General features: G+C 39.5%; 1 protein-coding gene across 1 annotated transcript in view; it reads right to left on the reverse strand.

The window, feature by feature from the left end:
* The window catches only part of cdkal1 (CDK5 regulatory subunit associated protein 1-like 1), a 277,368-nt gene that overhangs the window by 226,730 nt on the left and 24,395 nt on the right, over window positions 1–26,243 (reverse strand). The window contains exon 4 of the mRNA XM_036130742.1: window positions 7,118–7,202. Coding sequence (XP_035986635.1) covers window positions 7,118–7,202 — 85 coding nt within the window. The remainder of the gene's footprint in view (window positions 1–7,117; window positions 7,203–26,243) is intronic.

Below are 26,243 nucleotides of genomic sequence, written 5' to 3' on the forward strand. Positions count from 1 at the left end.
TTCTTATGGTTGGTTCATGAATATTAAAACTATATTGAAATGAATGTAAATACAACATGGGAATTGGTGTATTTTGAAACAGACGCACGGAGCGCAGAGTTAGGAACTTATTCATTTAGCATACATTCCCTTGATCATACAAATTAGTAGAAACAGCCAAGCGGATATATTCAACACATACACAGATGCACACCCACACCGAGCCCCTTAATCACATGCTGTTGAGCAAGTGTTTTTAATGCATTCAGCATTTATTGATTTGAGGTCTCTGACATTGAATTACACTATAGATTTTGGCATTTAAAAACACACACACATGCATATTTAAATACCAATTCTAATTGACTTTTTAGCATTCAGGTAGTCCTCTGTGCTTTGAGCAGTTTAATAAATTCCAGATGTAAAAACATCTACCAGAAGACTAAATCACAAGGAAAAGGGAGTCTCAGAAAGGAAGTCACAATACAACCTTGAATGATAACTACAATGATAAAAAATAAAAAACATTTTTAAAAAGACGGCACCACAGCCAATAGGCACCATTAATCAAGTTCTGAGTTTTTAAATGAAGCCAAAATTATTCACACCATCAAAACAAAACAAACCGCATCTTTGGACAACACTGCCCTACACACTACAGATCAATCTAAATGGGTTTATTTGGATAGGCATACGTGTTTGCATAATGGAATGTGATATTTGCAAATGCACAATAGGCAAACACATCAATGCCTACACAAATCCACTGTCGACACAAAAGAAACCTCATGCATATTGATAAAGTTCTCTTGCAATCATACAAACACCCTTAAAACCTTCACACAAGCTGCCTTGGCATCTATCCACCTGACACCTCGAGTCCTGTCCACTCTAACGTGGATATTTTTGCCAAAAGGACATTTTCTGCAGTGATTGCACCTCTCATCCATGTGGAGGAGAATGTTTCAGGGAGAAAAAACACTTTTTAAAGTGGAGATTATAATAAACTCAGTGTGTAGAACACCGTTTGGATGGGATATGCAGAGATTATTAAAAACAACGATGTAATGGTCCACTTTACACATGACCACTATTGCTTTCTGCGGCTACATGTCAAATATCCCTTTTGCAGTTTCATACCTCCCTTTTCTAGCCATGTGTCATTTTCCTTTTGTACATTTTAATCCATGCATTTTTGATAACGAAGATAAATAACAAAACACTAGTAAAAAAAACAAAACTATGCTATATTATTATATAAATTATAAATACAATTTTGTTTTTACAGATTATGTTTCTAGTCGCCAGTATACCAGTATATTTATTTTTATGATCGTTTTAAGGAGGAACAGTTTATTTCATATTTAAAATATGGCAGTGTACTTGAAGTTTACTTTTTATAAACTATATTTCATATACTTAATAGTATACTGAAGTATACTTGATTTATACTGAAAAGTATACATAAAAAGTCTGAGAATAAGTACATTAATACTAAGACATAAGCTTATACTTTAACTAAAGTATGCTTCCTAAAATCAACTTCAAGCATACTACTTTTTGCTAATGGAAGTAATGGGAATAAAACCGACTGGAATAAAATGAATAATGTAAACACACCAATTGGAATATGGTGATTAGATTAAGCTCAATCGGAACAAAACTGTATTCTGAATGAGACGGTTGGTTTATGTCGCTCATTAATCCAAACAGCATTTATCTAAACAATTGTTCCAATCACGTCATTTGGATGGCAGCAAATTGCCTTGGCTGACGCAAGTCCGCCATCCGCCATGTCCAAACTTTTTGGCTAATGGGCGGATTTTGTCAAATCAAAACTACTCGAGGGCCAAAACATGAATACAAATAAATAAATAAAATAATCTAAAATATTGTGATTTTTTTTTTACTGCTCCACAAAATATGATAATTTTAAATAACGATATTAGACTGTATTTAGCTAATTTTAATGAATGGATTCTAATCAGATTGTAATGTCCCAAATCTGCATTTGAGTAAAAGTTGTGGTGCCATTTACTATGGTGTCATTACTGCAGCCCGTCACCATCAGGGGTTAATGCGTGGAGAGAGAGGCTAACCTAAAGTTCTTGTATGTGCACACGGATGCAGACCTCTAATGTGGCTTAAACACCACAGTGATTGTGAAAAAGACCCAGCAATGTCTCTAGTTTCTGAGACTCCTCAGCAGGATTAACCTAAGGCAGGAGCTGCTGACGGTCTTCTACCACCGCTCCATTGAGACTGTGCTGAATTACTGCATATGTGCATTGTTCACAAGCTGCATCATGGCACACAAGAAGGCACTACAGGGGATCATCAACACCCCCCAGAAGATCATCAGCTACCCTCTTCCCTCCCTGAAGGACCTCTTCAGAACTCGCTGCCTCAAGAGGCCACGCAGCGTTCTGGAGAACTCTACACAGCCAGGACACCAGGTGTTTGAGCTGCTGTCCTCAGGCTGCAGATACACAGGACTGAGGTCTCACACTAATAGACTCAGGGAAAGTTTTTACAGCAGTGCTACAACTCTAATCAATACATTGCTTCTTTGAAGTGGGCCATGTGCTATACACAAGTGCTTTTTCTCTGATTTCTGACTGCACTAGTTTTATTATGTACATATTTCTTGTTATTTTATGCATCTTACATGGGTCTATGGAACAATTTAGTTGTAATAGTACACATTGTAGGTTGCTACTATGACATTAAGAGTTATCTTAATATGACTAATTATGAAGCCGGATCACACCAAAATAACTCTGGAGTGATCTCCTGCAAAATATACATTTCGCATATTTACAAAAACACTGAATACTATAATTAGATTAGGAATATGACGACATGAAAACCTGGTATGACAATTGCGAGCAAACCTATCACAGTTTTTAATAGTATGGTTTTGTTAAAAACATGTATTAATATTACAGGTATCAATCAATCTACTAAAACCTAACCCAACATCACAAATGTTATTATCAAAATTATTACGATTACTACTAGCAGCCATTATACCATATTTGATACATCTGATAATATGGTATGCTATAATATTTATTACCAGATTTGATAGCTGCTCTTTATTAGATGAGGCCACAGACAAATTACATTGGCAGAGAGGACCTATAAGGAACCCCGGATCCAGACTCTTGTGTTTTTCACATAAAAACAAAACAAGAAAATTAGGAGGACATTGTATAAGCAATCTTCTTGTCTTGAAACTGTTTTTATTTTTCAGTCCGAAGTGCAGAATGTTTTTGCTAAGACTCTTAGTGTGAAGGAATTTATTTTGAATGTAATGTCCAAGTTAAGCAGACAGTGGAGAACAATGCCAATAGTTCAAGAAATCTGGGAAATTAAAATCAAGTTAAACGGACAAACCAGAACATGTAAAGATCACAAACACCCAAGCAAAACGATACCCTAGTTAGCATTCAGGAACACTCGGCTTGTTTCCTTTAACATGCTGTGAGAACTCAAACATCTTCGAAAAGCCTTCCATGTACATAAACATGTAACACATGGTGCTCTTTGTTAAAATATCCCGGCTTTACTGAGCTTCTGAGACACCACAATTAAAACATGAAGCTTTTAATATCACAGTTATCGTAAATCGTTTTAATGGTAACTTGTTAAAACAGTAATATCAATCATAAGACGTTTTCTCATGGAAATGATAAAACCAGTAATTGTTTCATCCCTAGAACACATTACAGAAAATTACATTAAATCCTCAGTTCTCCCAGCAGCTACAAAACTAAAGCACAAACTGTCCTGCCGCAGAGAGCTCATTTCGGGAAGCAAAAAATGTTGGGTACAAAATGACCGAAAGTTTGAAGTACGCAACGGCAAATGAGACACGGAAACCCTTTCAGAAACCCCAGCAATGGAGACAATTTTATGGGTTTATCCAGAGCAGTTTCTCTTTGTTCCAACGCTGTTTCTAATTAACTTTCCAAAAAATGGTGGAAGTTGCCAATCTACACTAAACTAAAATCAATTGTTTAGAATCTTTAGCTAAGTGCGGCTTTAAGACATGCTTACGCTGATATTCTTTTAAATTTGATGATAAAAGGTATTACTTTATCCTTGATTACAATCCCAGACAATGTGGATCCTATTTATTTCAATTTAAAACATCTCTTGAATAGCATAGCCAGGGGTTCAGATATTCATGCAGAAACTCCTCAATCCGCTCAATGTCAACCCTGACCCCACCTGCAAAACATTTTGTGAATTTCAAGCCCAACTTTGCGGTACCAGGAGCTGCAGGCATCACGGCCAGCGTGTGACCGGGTGTGAGGCAGACAGCATGCCTGCCTGCCTCCTCAGAAAAGACACAAAGGCTTGTAAAAAAAAAAAAAAAAAAAAAAAAAAAGCGAGTAATGACAAGTGGGCATTTGGATTCTCTCTGATCTTGAACCCCCTCATTTTGTTTCTCAATCATGAAAGTAGCGAGCGATGAAAGGCAGAAAAACTTTATGCCTCCTGTACTCATGTGTATGGGAGGGTGTGTGTGTGTGTGTTCTTCTTAGTGAATAGAGCATTAATTGCATTAGCATTACAGCTGGGTGATTTCCTGTCAAAGAAAAGTCGGGCACTAACAAAGAGGACATTTTGAAACTCTTGAAGTGTGTTATTATTTTGATTTTTTTTTCCTAATTGACTATTTTGCATAAGAAATGATGTGACAGAAGGGGAAAAAAAGAAGTGAGCATAAGGATGCTGCTGTAGAAGAAAGACAGGCAGATTGCTCTTATCAAGTAAAAATGTTCCTCCTTAAAACGATCATTTGGTCCAACAAAAAATAGATTTTCATTAAGATGACTCCAAACCTACCGCTAATGTTAATCTCGTAACCTTGTGGAAAAAGCTGAAATGTAGACATTTTGTCCACTTGATAACGATGGCACCAATGGAAAATACAGCTGACCAGAGGTGTCAAAAGTATTCACTCAATTACTCAAGGAGAAGTATAGATAATATGGGTTTAAAATACTTCTGTAGAAGTAGACATATCAATGCAAACAACACAAGTACAAGTATAAAACTACCGCATGTAAAACTACTTAAAGTATTAAAGTAGAATGGATCAATCCTGGCGGCTAATTAAAAAAAATGGAAAAAAACAGAAATAATCCTAAAAATGCAATTTTCTTCTTGGCAAACAAGTTGGTGCAGCACCGCCTCCGACCACAATCAAAATCACTCTGTTCAGGTAGCACTATTTATATTATTTTTTTCATTGACACGCCAGAACGAAAACAAGCAGAAATAAAATAGAAGTAATGAGACCATTTACAAAACGTAAGGAGTAGAAAGTACAGATAATTGCTTGAAAATGTAGGGAGTAGAAGTAAAAAGTAAGCTAAAAATAATGACTCCACCGAAATTTCTACTTAAGTTACTTAATTACTTAGTTACTTAAGTATTTGGTTACTTGACACCTCTGTAGCCGATTAGTGGAGGACAACAGAGTTAAAGCCATACTAAGTAATTTTCGAATGGCGCTCCCCCTACGGGGCATTTTTAAAATTGCACTGTCGTAAATACTCGCTCCCCTCCGCGTGCCCCACACACCCAACAGCTACAGCGCTCTCAAAGCAGAGTGACGGAGAGAAAGAGAGAGATGCGTCTACGTGGACCAGTAGACCTAGCGGCTCACTGTCAGCCCAGCATCCCGGGTGACTATTTTAGCTCTTGTTAATTTAGGAGAAGGATGGGGGCAAGGAGGAGACAGAGACAGAGAGATGTGTATATGCAGACGAATAGTTCAGTCACCTGCAGACTCACTGTCTGTAGCTCCCTGGGAGCGGAGGCATGTAAAGTTGCAAGTGTGGTTTTTCGGCCAGAGACACTTGTGGGGAGATGACAGACCCCTCAATCGTCTCATAATCATAATCACTTAGATCAGGGGTTCTCAAACTTTTCATGGCCAGATTCCTCATGCTGATAGTATTTTTATACTGCCTTTTGTACTGCTAAATACATTAGGAATTATGTTGTTGTTTTTTTTAATAGATAAAAATACACCTAATATTAGATATTTGGTGGAGATTAGATCCTCATTCTCGATAAAGCCAGACTGGATTTAACTGTTGTCATACTTCCTAATTTTAGCTGATTTGGCTTTTACTTTACTTGATGAAGTGGACGGAGTTAAATATTTGTCCATTGTGTTACTTAGCTCAACCCGACACATCCTCAGCAGTGCCTCCTCAGGCCCAGCTCATAAACCAGGGACCCCCAGTTTTGGGTAAAAATGTTACTTAGTATACCTTTAAGTGTTGGAAAACTCATATTACGAAACACTTAAGTTTAAAAACAACACGATGAAAGAAGAGAAAAATTAATATTTCCTCATTTCTTTTTTGTTTCAGTACAAGAAGATCTGGAGAACCCAGCTAGAGCACTAAAATAGTCCGTAGTTATTTTAAAAATATGAAGTGGCTCAATGTCAAACATGTGCAGATATTTGTTAGGTGTGAGTGAGAAATTAATTAAACTGCAAAACAGTTTTTAGCTTAGTTTCTCAGTGTTTATACAAAAGTGTAGGGGTGTGCGTGTCCTTCTCTGTCTGCACAACTTCTGGAAACAATGAGTTGTTAAGAGCCTGAAACGGAAACTCAAAATGTCTACCACTCGTGTTTCTAGTCGAGGTTCTGCATGAAAAAAAAAGTCTCCTCCCAGAAAAGGACGGCGATTGCTTTTAAGGGAAAGCTGGAGTAGAACGCTTTAATCTCTAAAGGACGTTTTGGACCCAAGCTGCATTCTTTCAATTAGTCTCAATGTTGAATCTTGATTTAATACTGGCCACAACAAATGCAGTTATTCAGGTTCATTTGTTGCAGCGAGGTTCCAAAAGATCATTTTACAATTTCAACTCAACTGAATCATGTCAGCTCATAATATCACACAACTAAATTACACACACTAGTATGTAATTTCCTGCCATACAATTGGGAATGTACAGAAAGGATCAAGTTTTCAGAACTTGATTGCTACAAGTTATGAACTGTCTTCAGATGACCATAGGATTTTGCAAATCAGCAGGCAGGACTAAACCCTATAAATGAGTGTTTAGAGAGTAGTTTGCGTGTCGTTTTTGTTATTGACATACTTGACTGAGTTTCTGAAGTGGTCCTCTGCAGGGTTTTTCACGGTGCAGCTGTTGAGCAACCACAAGTCCGCTTCTGCTGGGTCATCTGTAGAAAAAGAGTTTTGTTTATTTTTGGTAAGAACGCGCAACAACAGACAACAAACACAGGATTCAACAAAGCACATGGCTTCCTAAACACAAGGAACTTCACGTGAAGTACATCGATCCATAACATAGGGGAACCAGATCATTAGCCAGAACTCTCTTGCCCGTCTGCAGGTTGTGCAGAACTCTGCTGCTCGTTTGTTAACTCACACCCAACCTAGCGTCCCTTCACTGGCTCCATGTGCACTACAGAATTAATTTTAAGCTTTTGTTATTTGTTTTTAAATGTTTGATCAACCTTACTCCACCATATTATGTGCGCTAATTCAGCCTTACTGCCCACCCCGACCCCTTAGATCAGCTGATAGCAGCTGCTGACAGTCCCTAAAACTAGGCTGAAGCTCAGAGGCTCAATGGTAAGTTATGGAATAACTTACCATTGAGTATCAGGCAGGCCTCCTCTTCCTGTTTTGAAATCTCTTAAAAACGGCACCTTTATCTCCTGGCTCTTAATACACTGATCTTGTTGTGTATGGTGTTTTAAAATACTCTTGTCGTGACCCTGGTTTCTAGCTTTTGATGTTGTGTGTGTGTTTTTAACCTTTTCTTTTTTTAATGTACAGCACTTTGGTCACCCACGTGGTTTATAAAATGTGCTCTAAAATTAAAGCTGATTGATTGATTAATGATGTTTCAGTTAATAGTTTAAATAGAACAGCCAAAGGCAGCTAAATACAATTGGGTTTTTAACCTTGATTATACACCTGGGCTAATGAGAGTCACACCTGTGGATGTTTATTACACCATCCCTCAAACATACTACTTCCTTATATGACATTGTGAACAGAAATAGGCCAAGATATTCTGATTAATTCTTGGGTACATTTTCCATAAAGTGTCACATTCATCCTTCTTAGACATAAATGGGTGCTCCAAATGGACAGTAGCACTAAGAACGGAAGCAAATTAGTTACCAAGTAGCTCAAAGGAGCAATAAGCGAAATTTAATTATTTTAAAATAGTTTTGCGGTTAACTAAAGTAATGTTTCTAGATAGACTATGGTTAAATATCACACACCATCTCTCTGTTTTCCAGTCTCTTGTTTACATAGCCAGGCCAGCCACGCATGCGCATTGATGCATGTACGTGCACGTGAACAGCTGCCACTCAGGGTCTACCCACTGCCTGCCCATAATATGCCATCACCAGGCACAAAATGGCGGAGAGCACGTCCATCGGATCAAACTGTTCTCTTGCTAACAGCGTCATAAAGTTCTGAGTTACTTCTTCACTAGACATGTTCCTCTGAAAGGTGATGCTGTTGACCTGTGTATTTTTCCCTTGCAAATATGTGCATATGAGCCGTTGAGTGAAAAGTGGAAATTGGTGCCGAATGCGGGAGCGAGGTAAAGACAGGCGCGGCTTTATACACATCTTGTTTTGGTCTACAGACAATGCTCAAGCTCCACGTAGTAAGCTTATGGCTCCTTTAAGGTCAACAGGGTCAGTGGCTCAAGCAGAATAACCTTATAGGGCAAGGACTCTTTAGCCAAAACGGAAGTGCGTCAGCGGTCACCATCATCAGTGCTGTCCAAAGAGTGCAGTCAGGAAGGAAGGAGGTAGGAAAAGGAGCCTGTATGCTCCCTCCTGCAGCTAGTTTTGCCAAGGAACCCCGCAACGTCCCTTACCGGCGCCAAGAAACCTTTAGGCATCCCACAATGACATGACATTTGAGCACATCCCCCTCACCGAAATCACCGAAAATGTCCGGAGAGTTGAGATGGCGCATTTTGTAGTTCATTGTCGGAAGGCTGTAGACAGGAGCTAGAAGTAGGAGCTAGGAGCTATTATTATGGGTTCTCAGATGTTTTGGAGTGGCCATCACAAAGCTCTGATCTCAATGCCACGGACACGCTTGGTTAAAGCTGAAAAGATGTTTGTGAGCAAGAATGCCGTCCTCCAAACTTAACTCCATCACTTTAATTCTCTCTGGAGAGTTAATGTGACTTCAGAACTACAGTGAGAAGCTCAAAGATTACATTGTTTGGCTCCCAGTGTGAGAGTTGCATTACAAACTTGCTGCCCTTATTCTGAATTCAACAGATGCTAAAGTAAAGGGTACAAACTGTTACATACCATGGCGACTCCAAGTTAAAACACCTGCATTTCTGACAACCAAGAGAGTCAGCTCCTAAATAAAAGGATACTTGATACATCATTCATACTTGATAAAACTTGTAGCATTCATTGAGCTTTCAAAACCCTGCAAGCAGGCTTTGGATGATGGATGTTAAACATAAAAGCTGCAGCAACATCACAAAAACATTTGCTCTACAAGGACGAGTACGTATGGGTACACAAGGACATGTTTTTCCAGTAGGAACACATCACAATGAGGACACAATTTACTGGTGTAAGATCAATTTAAGTATTTTCTTTGCAAGCGCAGCTTTACACACTCTGTATTTTGAGAACAAAAACTATTTTCTGGACCTTGAAATTCTTTCTGACAAAACAGTCCAGTCTCAAAGGTCCACTGAAGAGCTCTTGTTGGGGGCTTTAAAAGGCTGTTTGTTGCACTAGCAAAACTCAGCACCATAACATTATACACTAAAAACAGATGTTTCTAATATTTACAGAGATCAACTGATCTTTCACTTCTCTCACATATGATTTATACACAAAACCTTGTCAACGTGAACCAAAATCAAATCAAATTAGTTTTTATGGAGTCAATTTACAACAGATCTTATCTCAGGGTGCTTTACAGAGTCAATTCAATCAAATCAGACAGATTGGTCAAAACTTTTCAATCTAAGGAAATCTAGCAGATTGTGTTTAGTCTTAACAAGCAGCAGTCACTCCAGCTGAAAGAGCGTAGCGCCACAGTGGACCGTTGTCTGCATTGATGATTGCTTTGCAGCAATCCCTCATACCGAGCATGAATGTAGCCACAGTGGAACATACAATAATAACCTGTTTTTGTTAAATGTATTTATTACTCAGGATAACGATCGAAGGTGTAAAGCACCACTGCCAGAGAGAGCTGTCTTACAGTCCAGTGGCAGAGGCAGACTAGAGCCCGGCTCGTTTAGAACACACTGAACCAGAGAATTTGTTTTCCTGCTGCAGCAAAAACATCTGCTGGCACAGCAAACATTTTGTATTCTCGACATTTGTTCATCTGATATCAGATGTGATTTTCTATGAAAGATTAACAATCAAACGGAACGCTGCCAGAGGGGAAATACTTCTTCTGTTACTCTAAACAACAACAACAACAAACCCAGTTTCTGGACTATGAGTGAAGCACATCGGTGCAATATCAATATGAACAAATAACACGCATGTAAGGATAAAAAGAAAAAAGTTACACTTATTTTGCATCTTCTATTTTGATGGAAGAATGTATAGAACATCTATGCACATATGGGGCTATTGTCTGATAAAATTGTTGTCATTGCACATCTTACAAAGATGGAATACCTTTGATATTCATACATTTTCAAAAAGCAAAGTCCACATCCAAACAAACCATTTTAATATTTTACTACTGACTATATGTACTGATTGAGCAGAAAACTTTTTATCAATAGTTTGTGCAGGCAGAGGGATGAATAACATGCCTAGCATCATCATCTACGGTGGTTGGTGTTATTTAGTTCGTCATGTTGCGGCGCGTGTGGTGTTTTTTGACATACGTGGACTAGTTACATAAAATAGCCCGTTGTATTAAACACAGCAATCACTCAGCAACCGTTGTGTTTCAGAAGTTGAGGCTCATGCACACTAGTTTTCTAAGGGAACTCAAGCCGTTAACGTAAGCAGTTTTTCCCGAGCCCTTATGTGCTGTTAAAATTGATCAAAACAACAAGACAAAACGACTCTCCTATTGATTTTATGTGGGACCTTTTGCAACATGCAGGAAGACAATTAAACGCAGGAATACACGATCTGAAAGCGGGCCACTGGCAATAGCAGGGAGAGGAGAGAAGCAATGCAATAGCACCGTCAGACAGTTCATAAACTCTTTGGCGTGAGGCGACGTGTGTATGTGGACAAATATTTAAGCCGGGTTGCAATGTCTGTAAGAGCAGGTCTCTTAATTGCTCCTGGCGTGATAACCAGGAAAAGGGGTTCTGTTGGGAGGGGGGGAGCCAAGCCCAAATAAGCGACTTGATTTTCAAAAACAAGCCCAAAAGAACCGCAACTCGCAAAATTTACAAGGGACTTTAGAAAAAAAACATGCCCAAAGTCACTTATAAAAAGCTGACTTAGAAACACTGTTTCTGCCTCCCATGTTGACAAGTTTGCTATGCATAAAAACAGCAGAATGTACTAAAATAAGAGCCGTATTACAAGTCATCATTTAAATCTACTGTACATTTATATACTCAATATAATCACCCCTTACAAAAGCTATATGAAAGCTGCTGCTGTGAGCAGGTAAAGCTTTGTGTTGGCTTGTGTGTGCAGCTGTATGTTGTGAAACCATCACTTGTAGGATAAAACTAGAGAGAGAAGCAAAACCCGTACAGATAGTGTGTGTGTGTGTGTGTGTGTGCGTGCGTGCGTGTTAGATAATGAGTAATCAGACCGAAAAAAATAGAAAGGACACATTCAGCTGCCAAATCATGCTTACTACGCGCCTTTGTTTTATTTGTCTAATAATAAAAACACAACCCTGTGCAACACAGTGCTGGGAGTGGTCTCCGCCGTGTGGGCTGCCGTTTCTTCTCCACCGTAGGAGAATTTTCAAGACCATAACTATCAGTTTAAAGTTTACACAAAACACACAGTCACAAACGCACAGAAACAATAAAACATCCACGAAACTCTCATGCACACAGACTCAGCACAAACTGCGTTTATGGATTAAAAACTGCACTCTGAAAATGGCAACAGTATAAACAAACATATTAAGCCTAGACAAAATCCTATTACACAACTTCTGCCAAAGATTTTGCCCTACGCCTATATTTAGCATGATCCTTCTGAGAAATATGTTAAATATGTATTTCTTATTTATAGGGGGAATCAGAGCAGTTAGGGTTATATGGGACGAGTCAATACACTGACAAGTGTAGCTCGTTTATACCTATAAAGTGTTTTGGCCAGTTTGAAATACTCTAATGAATTATATATATATATATATATATATATATATATATATATATATATATATATATATATATATATATGTATCTTCTTCATTAAGAAGAATAAAGCATGTCTTACTTTGGTGTCTGCAGGCTAGAGGACTAGTTCAACGTGGCAAATATGAGCATATTGATGCCACAGCGCTTAATGTAAACAGGACTTAGTGAACCCTTATGATGTGTCTGTTGTGTGAGATATTTTAACCACAACCAGATGTGACCTTATGTTGAAGGCTGAGGAAGTCAAGGAAATGGAATATGACTTCAGCTCTTTAGATATGTCAGCCCTTGGGTAAACTATCATAAGCTATGGATAAATCTCAAGATTAAGTGGGCGGATTAAATTTTCTTTCAACTGTTATCTAGTTCAGTTGTTATCCATCTAGCAGTAGACACTATTATTTTCCCTTTTGGGAAAATGCTACATCAAACTGTGCGGGTCTGTTATCTTTTATGTCACTGTGAAAAATCTGCCTTCACTGACGCAGCAAAAAGTTTCCATAACATTAAATCATGTCGGGCAGCTGGAAATTTTTTTGGAATCTCTTATTTGCATAAGATTTGCATGAGTGTGGACGTGCAGCCAATTGCATAAAAGCTATTTGCTTTGTTTCTCTGCCTGTCATGGATAGGACAGGCGAGTGGGAGTTTACTAGAACTAAATGTGCACAAAAAAAAAAAAAAAACTGTTGAGCTATCTGATGAAAACGAGGCCAGAGGGTAAAGATGTGCAGACTCATGTGCATGCATGTGTTGTAAAAAAAGACTCTCCAGTAGGGTGTGGTGTTATACCTACCTCTAAACTCTGCCTTACTGTTTATACAAATGTGCTCCTACACAGAGATTTCTACAGAAGGGAAAAGGAACATGTTTTAGCAATAATGTTTTTTTTTTTTATAATATCGATATTTTATCTTTTTACTGTTGCACAAAGTTGCAGTAGCAGCAGCAGCAGTAATAGTAGTTCAGCTCTGGGTTTTCCTTCAACAGACACAGAACTCATCTGAATACAGAAGACGTTTTGGTGTTTGTTTCTGGATAGGAATTAGAAAGAAATCATTCAATGTCAAACTGTTGACCCTAGTATAATAACTGCTGGGTGTGCATGTGTACACAACTATACCTTAATCCATTTCTGTCTCTGTGTGTGTATGGAAATATTGGGCATATGCAGACCTGCACACAGCCTTATTCTTTGGTGACATCTCCACAGGCAGAAGCGAATGACCAAATCTAATCCCGGAGGTTATTCCTGGTTATGACCGAATTATCCGAGGCACTCCTGGCGGGGGTTTGCAGCACCTGTGGTCAGTGCTTGAGTGTGCGTGTGTGTTTGGATATACATATACACAGGGTCATACATAACACATTTCAATCACACTACTCCCTATGGAGAGGAGGCAAAGGAGCTGTGGGAGCAGGTGCATTCAAAAAAAAATTAGGGATGGGTGGAATGACGAAGAAAGATGGAGGGGGCTATACGTTGAAAAAGAAATGGAAAAAGGAATAACTATAAGGGACAGAAAATGAGAAAACCACTACATCCACGGATGCTGGGTATAGTTAAATGAGTAGAAATAGTGCCAGAGAGGGACAGTATCTCACTGTGACTGGAGATGAAACCATTTTGTTTTTAAACAACAATGACTAATTCTGGGATCGAGCTAATACATCATTGCATTTTTATTTTTTTAACAAACTGCAAAATGGGCGCGCTCCGATGACGCAGGGGTAGTGAGCTCGACCCATGTACGGAGGCCTTAACCTCAACGCGGGTTCACCCGGGCTCGATTTGAGAGACGGGGTCTCTCAAATCCCCTTTCCTGACAGCCTACTTTGTAAAAATGAGCCACAACTGCTAAAAAAAAAAACCCCAGAAAAACTATATATTTAAAAAAACTGCAAAATAATGGTTTTCTGCTGCATTTCCACGTGTGGATGTCAATTTACCCGCAGGTGCAAGCAGCATTCCACCGGGAACCAGAGATCAGGCTCAGCTGCCGGGTCAAAGATGAAAATCCTGCATGTGTTTGTGCCAAGTCACAGATGAAAACTATAAACGGTCAATTCAAGTCGACTTTTCGTCATGAATTAGTGCCGTTCACAGCTAAATGGAAAACTGTGGTTTTTATTTGCAGAAACTCCAAGCTCCAGTTTCTTTTGAAATGCTCAGGACCAAAAACCAAGAGAAGTAGAGATCAGACCTAATGCTCAGTGAAAATGAAAATGAATATTTAGTGTCACTTTGGTTGCAGGGGCCTCCGAGTTAGGCAGCAATGTTCAGTGTGGTTTCAAGATAAACTTGGCTGAACTTCCTCTCTGAAAGAACTCCTTCCTCTTATGAGCAAGAAGTCATTTTCATAATATCTTTTTTTAAACCAGAAATGTGGGCTGTGATAACAGCAAGAGCTGAAAGATTGCACCACTAACATCAGACCTGCCATACATTCCTGTGGGAAAATACAGCAGAAGCAGCATCCACGTTATTGCTTTCAAACCTCAGGTTTATCATTATTATCGTTCATCAGGTTCAATGTCATGTCCATTGTGACAGGGAACTTTACATTTTATGCAAAACATGCATTAATATGTAAATGCTGCATTAAAATGTTATGTGGATCCGATGACAAATATGTCAGCAGAAACTCCCTTAAGTTATTTTGGTGACTTATAGTTTATAATCTGTCATCTTTCAAGAGCGTCAACTTCCCCAAATGGACCTGTGGACAAAAACTAATGGAAATATTGCAAAGTCTTCTTGGAATAACATTACATTTAATGAACTGATACCTGAGATTTGAGCCTTTATCTTACCGTTTATCTCTATGGTTCAAGCTAAGGTTTAAGTACGTGATTAAAGGAGGGTTTATTTATAGGTTAAGAAACGGCAGAAGGAAGAGACAAATTATCAATCTGTAGCATTACAAAGACAGGTTCAACTACTTATTTGTTTTCTTATTTGTGTATACTGATGTTTTTTCAATTTTTGTTGGGCAGAAGAGATTTTATTTGATGTCTGATATCTTGTGGATGGCTAGGACAGGATGGGGTGGGAGTCCGCGGTGAATTGCGTCATCTTTTAGCACTATTTGCATTTTTCTTTGCTTCTATATTGTTAGACAATAATGAAAAGAACTGGTTAAAAAAAAGAAAAAAAAAAAAGAACGGGCCGTAAAATTAGCAGAAGTGGACACTGAGCCACGTCATCTCAACCAAAGCCTAGTCCACACGTAGCATGGCTTTTAAAAATATCTCCCCCACACGTTTTTAAAAATAATACCATACACAGGGGGGAGGTTTTTTTTAGAAAAGTTTTCATCCACATCAACCCACAGAAATACGCCGCTAAGCAATTTTTGTTTTGTTTTTTTAAATATGCCAGATGCATACTGCAAAACTCAGACATGTCGGTCAATGAGATCTCGTTTTTCCCCAGATATCCTGCTACGTGTGGACTAGGCCTAAGATTAGAGATCTAATTTTATTGAGTGTTAACAAATGTGCTTCTTTCAAGAACAAAAAATAAAATCTTAGAGAATCATAACTTCACAATAAACAGTTTTATATTCTATATGGTGCGAGATGTCAGTTTTTGCCCGTTCAGTCAATATGAAGGTCTCATGATAAAACGTATTTGTTTACTGTCCACAAGTAGAGCTTTTTGGCATTTCAAATCCGTGCTCATTATAGATAATCTATCTTTTCATATCTGGCAGTGCAGAGACGTTCACCGCAGCCAGATTATGTATATTTATGTAGGTGAAAAAACCTCAGACTCTTTGCTGTCCAAGCGTCATAAAGTTTTCATGAAGACCCCTTTAATTCCCCTCACTATGATAGATATGCACCAGAAATAACCCCGGTCTCACTAATGATGGGTAGAGGATCCTACTTTCCCCCCCCCCCCTTCATTTCAGGCAGATTATTTGACAGGTTTTCAAACTGTCTCCCAAAATGCCCTCACTGGCTGTAGATACACTGTTAAATAAATAATCAACGTTGTTTCTATAAAAGAAAACGTCTGACTGAATGAAATGATTGTTTTTACACTAAGTATGTGGGGGGGGAATATGGATGAAATTCTGACACTGATCATCTCCACTGGCTTTTAGTAACTCCAGTTGTTTTTATACGTACAAATAAATAAAATATGAGAATAACCAGATATTTCTACACAAAATAAGCAGATCGGTAGCATCTTTGATTCCCTGCTCTTCAGATGTGGTAAATGATATATTAGAGCTAAAGACAATTAAGTTGCTGTGTGTCTGTGGGTTTACAAGCAAGACAGAAAAGAGGCAGACAGTTGCCCTGGGGGTCAATATGATGCTCCTGGTGCTTCACAAATCACACGATGACCCACTTTCAAACCAAACCCACACACACCCCCAATTACCCCCCCCCCCCTCTCACACACACACACACACACACACTTCCTTCTTGTTATTTTTGCCCTCCATGCTCCATCCATCCCACTCATTTCAAAACACACCATCATTCCTTCTCCACTGCCCTCTAAAATCGCTCAACTCTCTCACACACACACACACACACACACACACACACACACACACACACACACACACACACACACACACAATGACCTTGGGAAATACTGCACTGTTGCTTTATTGGGGGAAGCAAGCAAGGGCAAGGGGTGGCTTAGGGGTGAATGGACACACTTGACTGAGCCAACAAGGGATGTATGGCTGATAGGCTGACCAGGCAGCTGAGTGCCAGGCTTACAGCCTGGGAGGACAGGTGGACTGGAGGCCAGGGTCGGGCGGCGACCCACTCGCCAGTGTTACACATTTCAAAAAGTGGGATCACTGTCATTTCTCTGGAATTTTAGATGTCAGCTGCAATTTCTTCTGTGTTGACCGTAACGAAAAACCAATTGCTGAAACGGAGAGAGTAAGGTATGTTGTCAATGAGAAAGGAAGACAACTTCAGTGTATTTAAAATTAAATCAAACTATCGTTGTTTGTGATCATTTGCAATCAACATTTTGGATCCCATTTACTGTTTCAGCTTTTTGCAAAGATTTGACCTGCCGATGCTCAGCTCTCCTCAAGAAACATAAAACAACAGCATTTACAATGTTTTGCAACATTTCTATGATAAGCAGAGGCAAAGTCATGTTACTGTGTGTGTGAGCAGCTGCTATAAAACAGGGTTTCACTATTATTTTGGAGTTGACATTTTAAACTTGCATCCTTGGTGCAGATAGCCTGGGTAGCATAATGAAAATGGCCTTATCTACATGGTTTAACCTTTAGTTAAACTCTAAAATCTCCAAAAGCATGCCACCATTTCCAAACCCGTCATCGTCTATAATAACAGGTTGAAAACTTAAATCCATATAATAGAACAGCCTTCCTGTTGTCTGCTGAAAGTCACCAATGATTCACAGATACGTGGAAAAAACATGGCTGCTTACATGGGTGTCGTCCATTTTCATTTAAAATACCTCACCAACACAGAAAATCAAACTTGGAGTTTGTTTCCCTCAGTCACAGCATCCACACCGAAGAGTGCTGCTGTCAGCGCAACAAACTAAGATCCGTTTCCTAATTGCAAAACAGATCAGATATACGAGTTTCCCACTAGCTGATCACCTGTTAGGGACAATCTGCATGAAAATCAGATAGTTGTGATTACCAGCTAATTTCTCAGTTAATCACTATAAAACAATACTGCCATACAGTTTCAGTTAAGATGCAAAGCAACACGCAACATTTAACATTTAAACATTTAGGAATTAAATTAGACACTTAGGGAAACCAATGTTTTTACAGAAATCAAGCCATATTATGACTAATACAAATAACTTAATCCTAAAATGGTGCCGTTTATACAAAGAACATCTGAAAGACTGGCTGGTAAATGCATGCAAAACTTGACGTGTCAAAAGAAATCTGTTTCTTTGACACTTTAGTCTGCATATCATCAAAAAATATGTGACATGAAGAAAATCGTAGATTTTTGTTTGAGCCGAGCATCTGAGATCAAACTTGAACTAATACTTAATATTTCAAGCACATGGAAAGTTTGGCAACAGAGAGAGAGACAGATTTGCTAAAACTGATGGAGGATGATTTATAGGGATGTGAAAGATAGTCGGAACAACACGTTTATAGATGACGATGAATACCAGGAGGATGAACAGAACCCTGACCTGCAGGAGGACCTCCAGCTAAGACTTGCATTTTCTACGTGAAAATTATTCTCAAACTATGAGCTCCCCAACAATGGTGCCTACTTTGAATCCGACTGAATCCATTTAGAATAACCAAAATCCTATAATGATTAAATCCTTCACGCAACAAGAGGTGGAATAAACCTAATCTAACACATCTACACAGATATCTACATAAAACGGATTCTCGGGGGAGAAGAGGATTAGAAAAGCATCAAGTACAAGAGAGAAATTTTAATTAATGAAATAAAGTATTTGGGATTAGCAATGAACAGTGTGCCAAACTGTGAGGAGGTAAGTTCAGGTAACTTCTTAAACCAAAACTTTATTTTGTAAAATCAAACACTTTTCTGGTAAGTTGAGAAGTAATTTGAATCGTCAGGTTTATTTATATCGATACCCTCACCAGTTATTTTGTAGAGCAACACACAAAGGTGCAATAACCATCCCTGTTAGAAATATAATGTGGAGTAACATTTTTCCCCATTCTATTTTAATGTTTCAATTTTTTATCCATTTGCGTTTTGCTTCATTTGTTTCGTAGGATCAGAATCTCCTGTCTGTGGTTTCAGGTTCATTTAAAGTTCCTAAGACCTAACGTGATGCTATTTAGTTCATGTCAGATCTAGCTAGCCATATATATATATAAAGCAGCTGGATTCCAGTGCTGTTAGACCTCCGGTTCCTCATATGCATGTTTATATTTCAGCAGCATGTGCGTAAGGGTGGGATTGTTCAGTGAAGCGACCTGAGGATATCTGGTAAGGACTCCCAGCAGACAATATTACAGCCTAAAAGGTTCCTTCTCCTTGGGGAAGACTGAGCGAGTGTGCACGTGCGCGTGTCGTGGCGTTTGCCTCACTGACATGGCAAATTGTAAATGGCTCATAGTGGACTTGCGATTTTCACCTCCAATCACATTTCACAAGCAAACTCTCGCACAAACACGCGGCTACGTCCGCATTAAGACGCAGACGGGGCGCGCGCGCGTGCACAGACGCACGGAAACACACACCGAGGGGCCTGGGGGTTTGGCGGTTGGTCTATCCGCCTAGCTGTGTGAGCAACCACTCAGCCGTGGATGATAATGCAATCAACTGTCATTAGAGGGATGCTGGCTGACTAAACATAAACACACACACACACACACACACACACACAGCTACAGACAATATGCTACAACCTGTCAATCACAACTAAATATGCACTACAAAGTGTGCATGTGTGCACAGTTTTTGGCATCACTATGAACAAGAAGTATAAAAAAATGCTCATCGATTCTCATTCAAACAAATGTTCCCAGAGGAATTCAATCGTCATTTTGTTGCAAACTATCATCCAATGCATTTGGTTTTTTTTAAGCCTGTGCAGATTCTCAATCGTCTGAGTCATGGCAACTACCAACAGGCTTAAATCGAAGGTCTTTATCAATTCTGGACGCTCTCACAAAGCTGAGAGACTCCTGGATAGGTGTTAAAATCATATTCACAAAAACCGGGTGAATGTCTGGTCACCTTTGATTAAAGCCCGTTTTATGTGAATCCGACTGACAAAAACTTGACTGGTTATTGATCTCCATGAGCCCAAGATCAGCTGCTGATAAAACACGTTTCTTTCCCGTGTCTCAGCAGGGAGAAAAGTTGGTGAAGAGATAGTTACAGTGCTACTGGTGAAAAGCCACTTATGGCCAAGTCACAAAGCTTGTTTTACAAAAAGCATTTGGTTTTGTCATTTTTGGTCCTCCAGCTTCAATTTGGTGCTGGTATTGTCCACTGTGTCCATTGTCTATGTTTGTCATCTGCTTGTTTGTTTTTTTCGTTTTTGTTTTTTAGAGTTCTCATGGTTGTTTTTAGCAAACATTATTATGTTAGGTCCGCCTCATGCTACCAATTAACCAATCTCCATACGGACCAACTGAGGTATCAGTTATTTAAGGCACTATTAAGTCCGTCCACATTTACAGAATACCAAGTTCTTTAAGCTGCTGTCAAAGTTTCTCACTGTGCCTTGTGTGCTGATTTATTGTGAGACATGTTATGTAGGCCTAAAGGTGAGGGAATGCAGTGAATTTTGCAGGATATCAAGGTGTTTCACATTTGAAGGTTTTATAACAAGTTTTTTTTTTAGCCTTCCAAAGTCGGCTATAGGCATACCGTATTTTTCGGACCATTATTCACACCGGTTTATAAGGCACACTGTGTATTAAAGTGTCTATGTGTGTCTTTGTCCATATATATGGCGCACCCGATTGTTTACTGGGCAGGGGCGGCACAGTCAAGGTAGGTACTTCCTGGAAGGGGCCAGTAATGACCGCTCGATGTAGACCAGTAATAAACGCATTTTCCAGGACAGGGAGCGGCTGCTGCTCAGACAGCAGAATTCAGGAAGTTTACTCAGATTTCCATAAATCTATTTATTTATTTATTTATTTTGGGCTGGACGACAATTCATTAGATATATCGATCGATAGACGTATATCGATGATAGAAAGAAAGATCAATGAAATGTTCAATAGAATAACAGTTTTCCTTCTTTATACGTTCTAGCCATGTAGTTTAATACTACCGCCATTACATCCTCCCAATCAATCAGACCCAGCAACGCTGCGTCACCAAGCTCCGCCCCCTACAAAGAGTTCAGAGAACACGCCTTCTTTTTTTCTTTTTTAAAAACTTGCAGTTTTGCTTAAAAGTTGGTTGAATAAAGGGTTGAGTTTGAATTCAGCGTTTGTGTGTTCTGTATTTAAAAATAGGTCGCTAAGCAACAGCAAAAAATGGCCAGGGCTGCAATTGAAATATATGTTTTGAATTTGTTGATAATTATCGATATCAATTAATATAAATTCCACTTTATCAATATGCTTTTTTTCTACATCATCCAGCCCTAATATTATATCTATCTATCTATATATATCTATATATATATATATATATATATATATATATATATATATATATATATATATATATATATATATATATATATATATATATATATATATATATATATATATATAAATCATTAATTTTGAAAAGCTGCAAAAATACCTGACTGCTTGAAAGAAGCATGCACTTGGCTTTCCTTTCCCTTACCTTCTTGAAACCAATAATTTCATTTTAACAGGTAGATTGACGGGCTTATAAGAGATAAACCTTCAGAGAGCTTCCAAAAGCATCAGTATCTGTGGGCATTCTTCTCTTTCCCATCTGCATTTCCCCCTCACGCATATAAACAAACCATGTGCACCACAACGTATTCTACACAGTTTCACAGTCTGTGAGAGGTAATTGTCTGAAATTCAAAGCAATGGTACTATGTGCATTATCTATCATCTCTGCTCAGAAGGCAGATTGAGCTGGGGTATAAGTGTGTGTGTGTGCATCAGTGTACTCTGGGAAGGAGGGAGGTAACACTGAGTTAAGCACAGCAGGGGGTCCACGATAGCACTCACGTCAACAGTTTGACAACATCTCCAAAAGATCTATTCACTTGGGATTTTTCCACTGTCCTTAACAACTCTGAGTACTTTGCCGTTAGAGAGTTAGAGTTGGTCTGACAGATAGAAGCTGTAAGAGACGGCAGCTAAAAGGAGGGAGGGCTGAGAGGGAGGGGGAAGAATCAAGAGAGTCGAGATGAATAAAGAATCTAATGACTTAAGACAGATAGGCTGGAGAAAATGAGGAGGAGAAAAGTTAAAATATGCAGGAGAAACAGAGAGAAATGTGGCAACATGAAGACGCAGAAAAGAGACAGTATTAGAAGATTAAGTGGGGGTGTTTTAGTGAAAAATAGCACCCAGGTTCAGCGGAAAGTGGAGCAGGAATGATGAATGCCGCAAGTCAAGAAAGCTGCTAATTTGGATGGCAGGGTCTTGTTTCCGTGGGGCAAAAGGATGGAGTCAATCCGTCTCTCTTACATTTGATCACAAAGTCACAGTGGGTGCACCCGGGTCCACACCACCATGCTTTGCTAAGGCTGAAACTGGCGGAAATCAATAAACCATAAGCACAAATAACCTACCCCACATCCAATTAACGACTTTGATCTGTGTTTACATTCTACCTGAAGTGGTCAATACATAATATTTAAAGGCGGGAGATCCGTAATTAAAGTGTGTGTGGGATTAGCTGTTCTGCATGAAACGTGTTAAAAAACAAAAATTAGATTGATTTTGAATGATGAAAAAAAAAAAGACGGGAGGCCTTCTGGGGCGACATGTACAACAGAGGTAAGTAATGATAAACATCTGGCAGTGGAGACGGTGAGATCTTAAATGGACATTAAATGTGATTTATTGAGCTGCATAAAGGCACGGGATGGAAACCAGGCCTTTTGCCATTACATGTCTCACCTTGCAAAGAGAAGATGATTTGAAGCCTCAGGTTCATGCGATAATTGGGGCCAATCACTAGTCTGCAGCTCAGACAGAAAACCATTATGATCATCAGTGCAGACATGAAAAGATATTTCACACGGTGAAAAAGGGATTATTAGAGTCAAGGGCACTGAAGTCAGTGTGTTTGGGAGAAGGAAGGAGCAGGAAGGTTACTGACTGACAGGGTAATATACCAGGGATTTCACGTTAAAACACACACCTCACAGTGAGACATGACACACGGACTCACTTTCTACTTTCAGGGCAGGGAAGATGCAATAGCTGGAGAGATATCGAGATCCTGTTTCCAATTTATTGCCATTTTCTGATGGAGATTTCCTACTGTGTACATTTCCAGGGTGACGGTCGTCATTTCACATTTGAATTCAAGCTCTGATTCATGAATGTCGAAGAATAAAACAATTGTGACAAAATGATACAATTCGCTTTATATATCTGGCTAAAACTTTGAGTACAAAGCCTGTGGAGACGACAGTAGACAGCAGAGCTTAGGTTTTTCAGTTTATCCCTACTAAGACTAATACTAAATATGAAACTGGCTCTTGACATGCTTAACCGTGCATTTAGGTCTTAGGTGTTTTGGTGTAATTATCTAATTTTCTATTAATAATAATTATGGATGCACCATCATAAAACTGGCTGCTAACCAGTATTTTCAGCCCGAGGCCTGATCAGTGACCAGCGGGTCTGAAACGTCTGATCTTTTCTCCCTGTCCGTGAACACACCATAACTGAGCGCTGCCAGGCTCTGCCAGCTACAACACACTTTGGTGAGGATGACGTTAATGCAGATTTTAAGTATTTTTAGTACAAGCGAGGAATTTTAAAACAAAGTCAGATGAAGCCCAAAAGGTGTTAGAAGTTGTTTAAAAGGAGAGTGCGTTTCCACAGAGCCAGGTGTGCTGCTTATTCAGGCCACAAGAGAGAACCGGACTTCAGCAGCTGCTGGTCATTTTCGCTTCTTCCCCCATTTTGTAGCTGTGATTGTTTTCTAAACGACTTTTTTCCTCGATTTGCCGCTGCCTTGGGGAGATGACAAAAAGCCAATTTCTGCAGATACCAGTGAAGCTGGAGCCTTTGACGCAACAATACTCCGTCTTATCCTTTTGAGATTTTTAAGCTCTCTGTTCTTGGACTTGCTGGATTCGGAAAAGCCTGCAATTAATTTATGGAATCGCAAAGTTAAACTAAAAGGTCTGGCTTTTTTAGGGAACACACACACTGATTTACAGTTAGTAATGCTAGCAGCACGGGAATTAAGACATCTATGCAATGGTCAATCCATTTCTAATATTCGCTCACACTCCTTGACTCGCATATTAACTTAAGTGAGATCCCATTCTTAAACCATTTGGGGTTCATTACAACGTTGGTCCATCCTCTGCAGCTTCAACAGCCTCAACTCTTTACCCCGTATGTTCCTAACAGAGCACTTCGCTCTCAGACTGCAGGTCTGCTGGTGGTTCCTAGAGTCTCTAAAAGTAGAATGGGAGGCAGATCCTTTAGCTATCAGGCTCCTCTCCTGTGGAACCAACTCCCAGTTTTGGTCCGTGAGGCAGACACCCTGTCTACTTTTAAGACTAATCTTAAAACTTTCCTTTTTGACAAAGCTTATAGTTAGAGTGGCTCATACCCTGAGCTATCTCTATAGTTGTGCTGTGATAGGCCTAGGCTGCTGGAGGACATCAGGGTCTAATTTTCTCACTCTACTGATTTCTACTGTTCTCCAGTTTTGCATTGTATTACATTGAAATGACTGTCGTCATTTCAGCTTTTAACTTTTTGCTCTCTCTCTTTTTCTTCATAGTAGGTACACCTGGTCTGGCGTTCTGTTAACTGTGGCATCATCCAGAGAAGACGGCTCACCCGCTACTACCATCTAATGTAGAACAGATTACTAGATCAATGTGTGCTTCTGTGCTTTTTTGTCTCTCTTGTTGTGTCTCTGCTCTGTCTTCTGTAACCCCAGTCGGTCGAGGCAGATGACCGTTCATACTGAGCCCGGTTCTGCCGGAGGTTTTTCCTTCCCGTTAATGGGGAGTTTTCCTCTCCACTGTCGCTTCATGCTTGCTCAGTATGAGGGATTGCAGCAAAGCCATGTACAATGCAGACGACTCTCCCTGTGGCTCTACGGTTCCCCAGGAGTGAATGCTGCTTGTCGGGACTTTGATGCAATCAACTGGTTTCCTTATATAGGACATTTTGACCAATCTGTATAATCTGACCCAATCTGTATAATATGATTGAACTTGATTTTGTAAAGTGCCTTGAGATGACATGTTTCATGATTTGGCGCTATATAAATAAAATTGAATTGAATTGAATTGAACTATTCTGGGAAGGATGTCTGGGTTGTGTTAATGGGAACTTTTGACCATTCTCCCAGAAGCCCATTTATGACGTCGGACACTCAATTTAGTGATCCACAAAAAAATACTTATTCAAATAATAAAGTAGAACTTAAGTTCCAGGATTTTTGCAGACGTCTGCCCCCTCTGGCGACAAGAGCACAGGACAGGTGCATGTATGGGAAAGAAAACAACTAATATTTAACTTCTAAACTTGCACTATGCACCTTTAAGCTTCGTTTTGGAATTACACGTTTTTATGAGTGCGTCTGTGGCCGACGGTAAAAGTGAAGATGTGCCAGAGCCTCAAGGCCAACCGTCACAATCCTGCACAGCACTGTAACCACAGCCAGTTCCCCATTTCACAACAATAACAGAGACGGCAAATATTGACACACCACTGCGCCGACATTACAATTGTGATTATATTTGCTGTTTGTTCAAGGAGATGGCGGTTAATATTAAATAGGATGTTTGTTCCTTCGTGTGAAACACTGTGGGAGTAGATTTATTGGGAATTTCAGAATAAAAGTACATGCGGGGCTGACAGAACCGACACCTCGGGTCGTTCTGAACACAGAACGGCGTGGCAGAAGAGAGAGAAAGATCCAAAGTGGGTGTTTGTGGTGTGTGTGTGTGCTGTACGCATGAGTGTTAGTGTGTTACTCCCGCTTGTCACCTGCAAGAGAAACAAAGCCTGAGAGCAGGCTAAAGAAAAGAACAGCAGGAGCCACCTGTATGTAAAAGCTCACCTGTCCTTTGAAAGGAAAATAAAACTGAGCTCAGTGCTGAATGTGATCTGTGGCAGCTGCAGCTTTAGCCTCAGTAAAAGAAACCGAGGCGGTAACTAAAAGGAGCAGCAGCAGCTAAACAGACAATACCTAAAGAGCGCGGAGGTCAGCGTTCTGCGGTTTAAGATCATGATATGCTGATTATGTT

This window comes from Fundulus heteroclitus, chromosome 3 (genome assembly GCF_011125445.2).
Source record: "Fundulus heteroclitus isolate FHET01 chromosome 3, MU-UCD_Fhet_4.1, whole genome shotgun sequence".
Lineage (NCBI taxonomy): Eukaryota > Metazoa > Chordata > Actinopteri > Cyprinodontiformes > Fundulidae > Fundulus > Fundulus heteroclitus.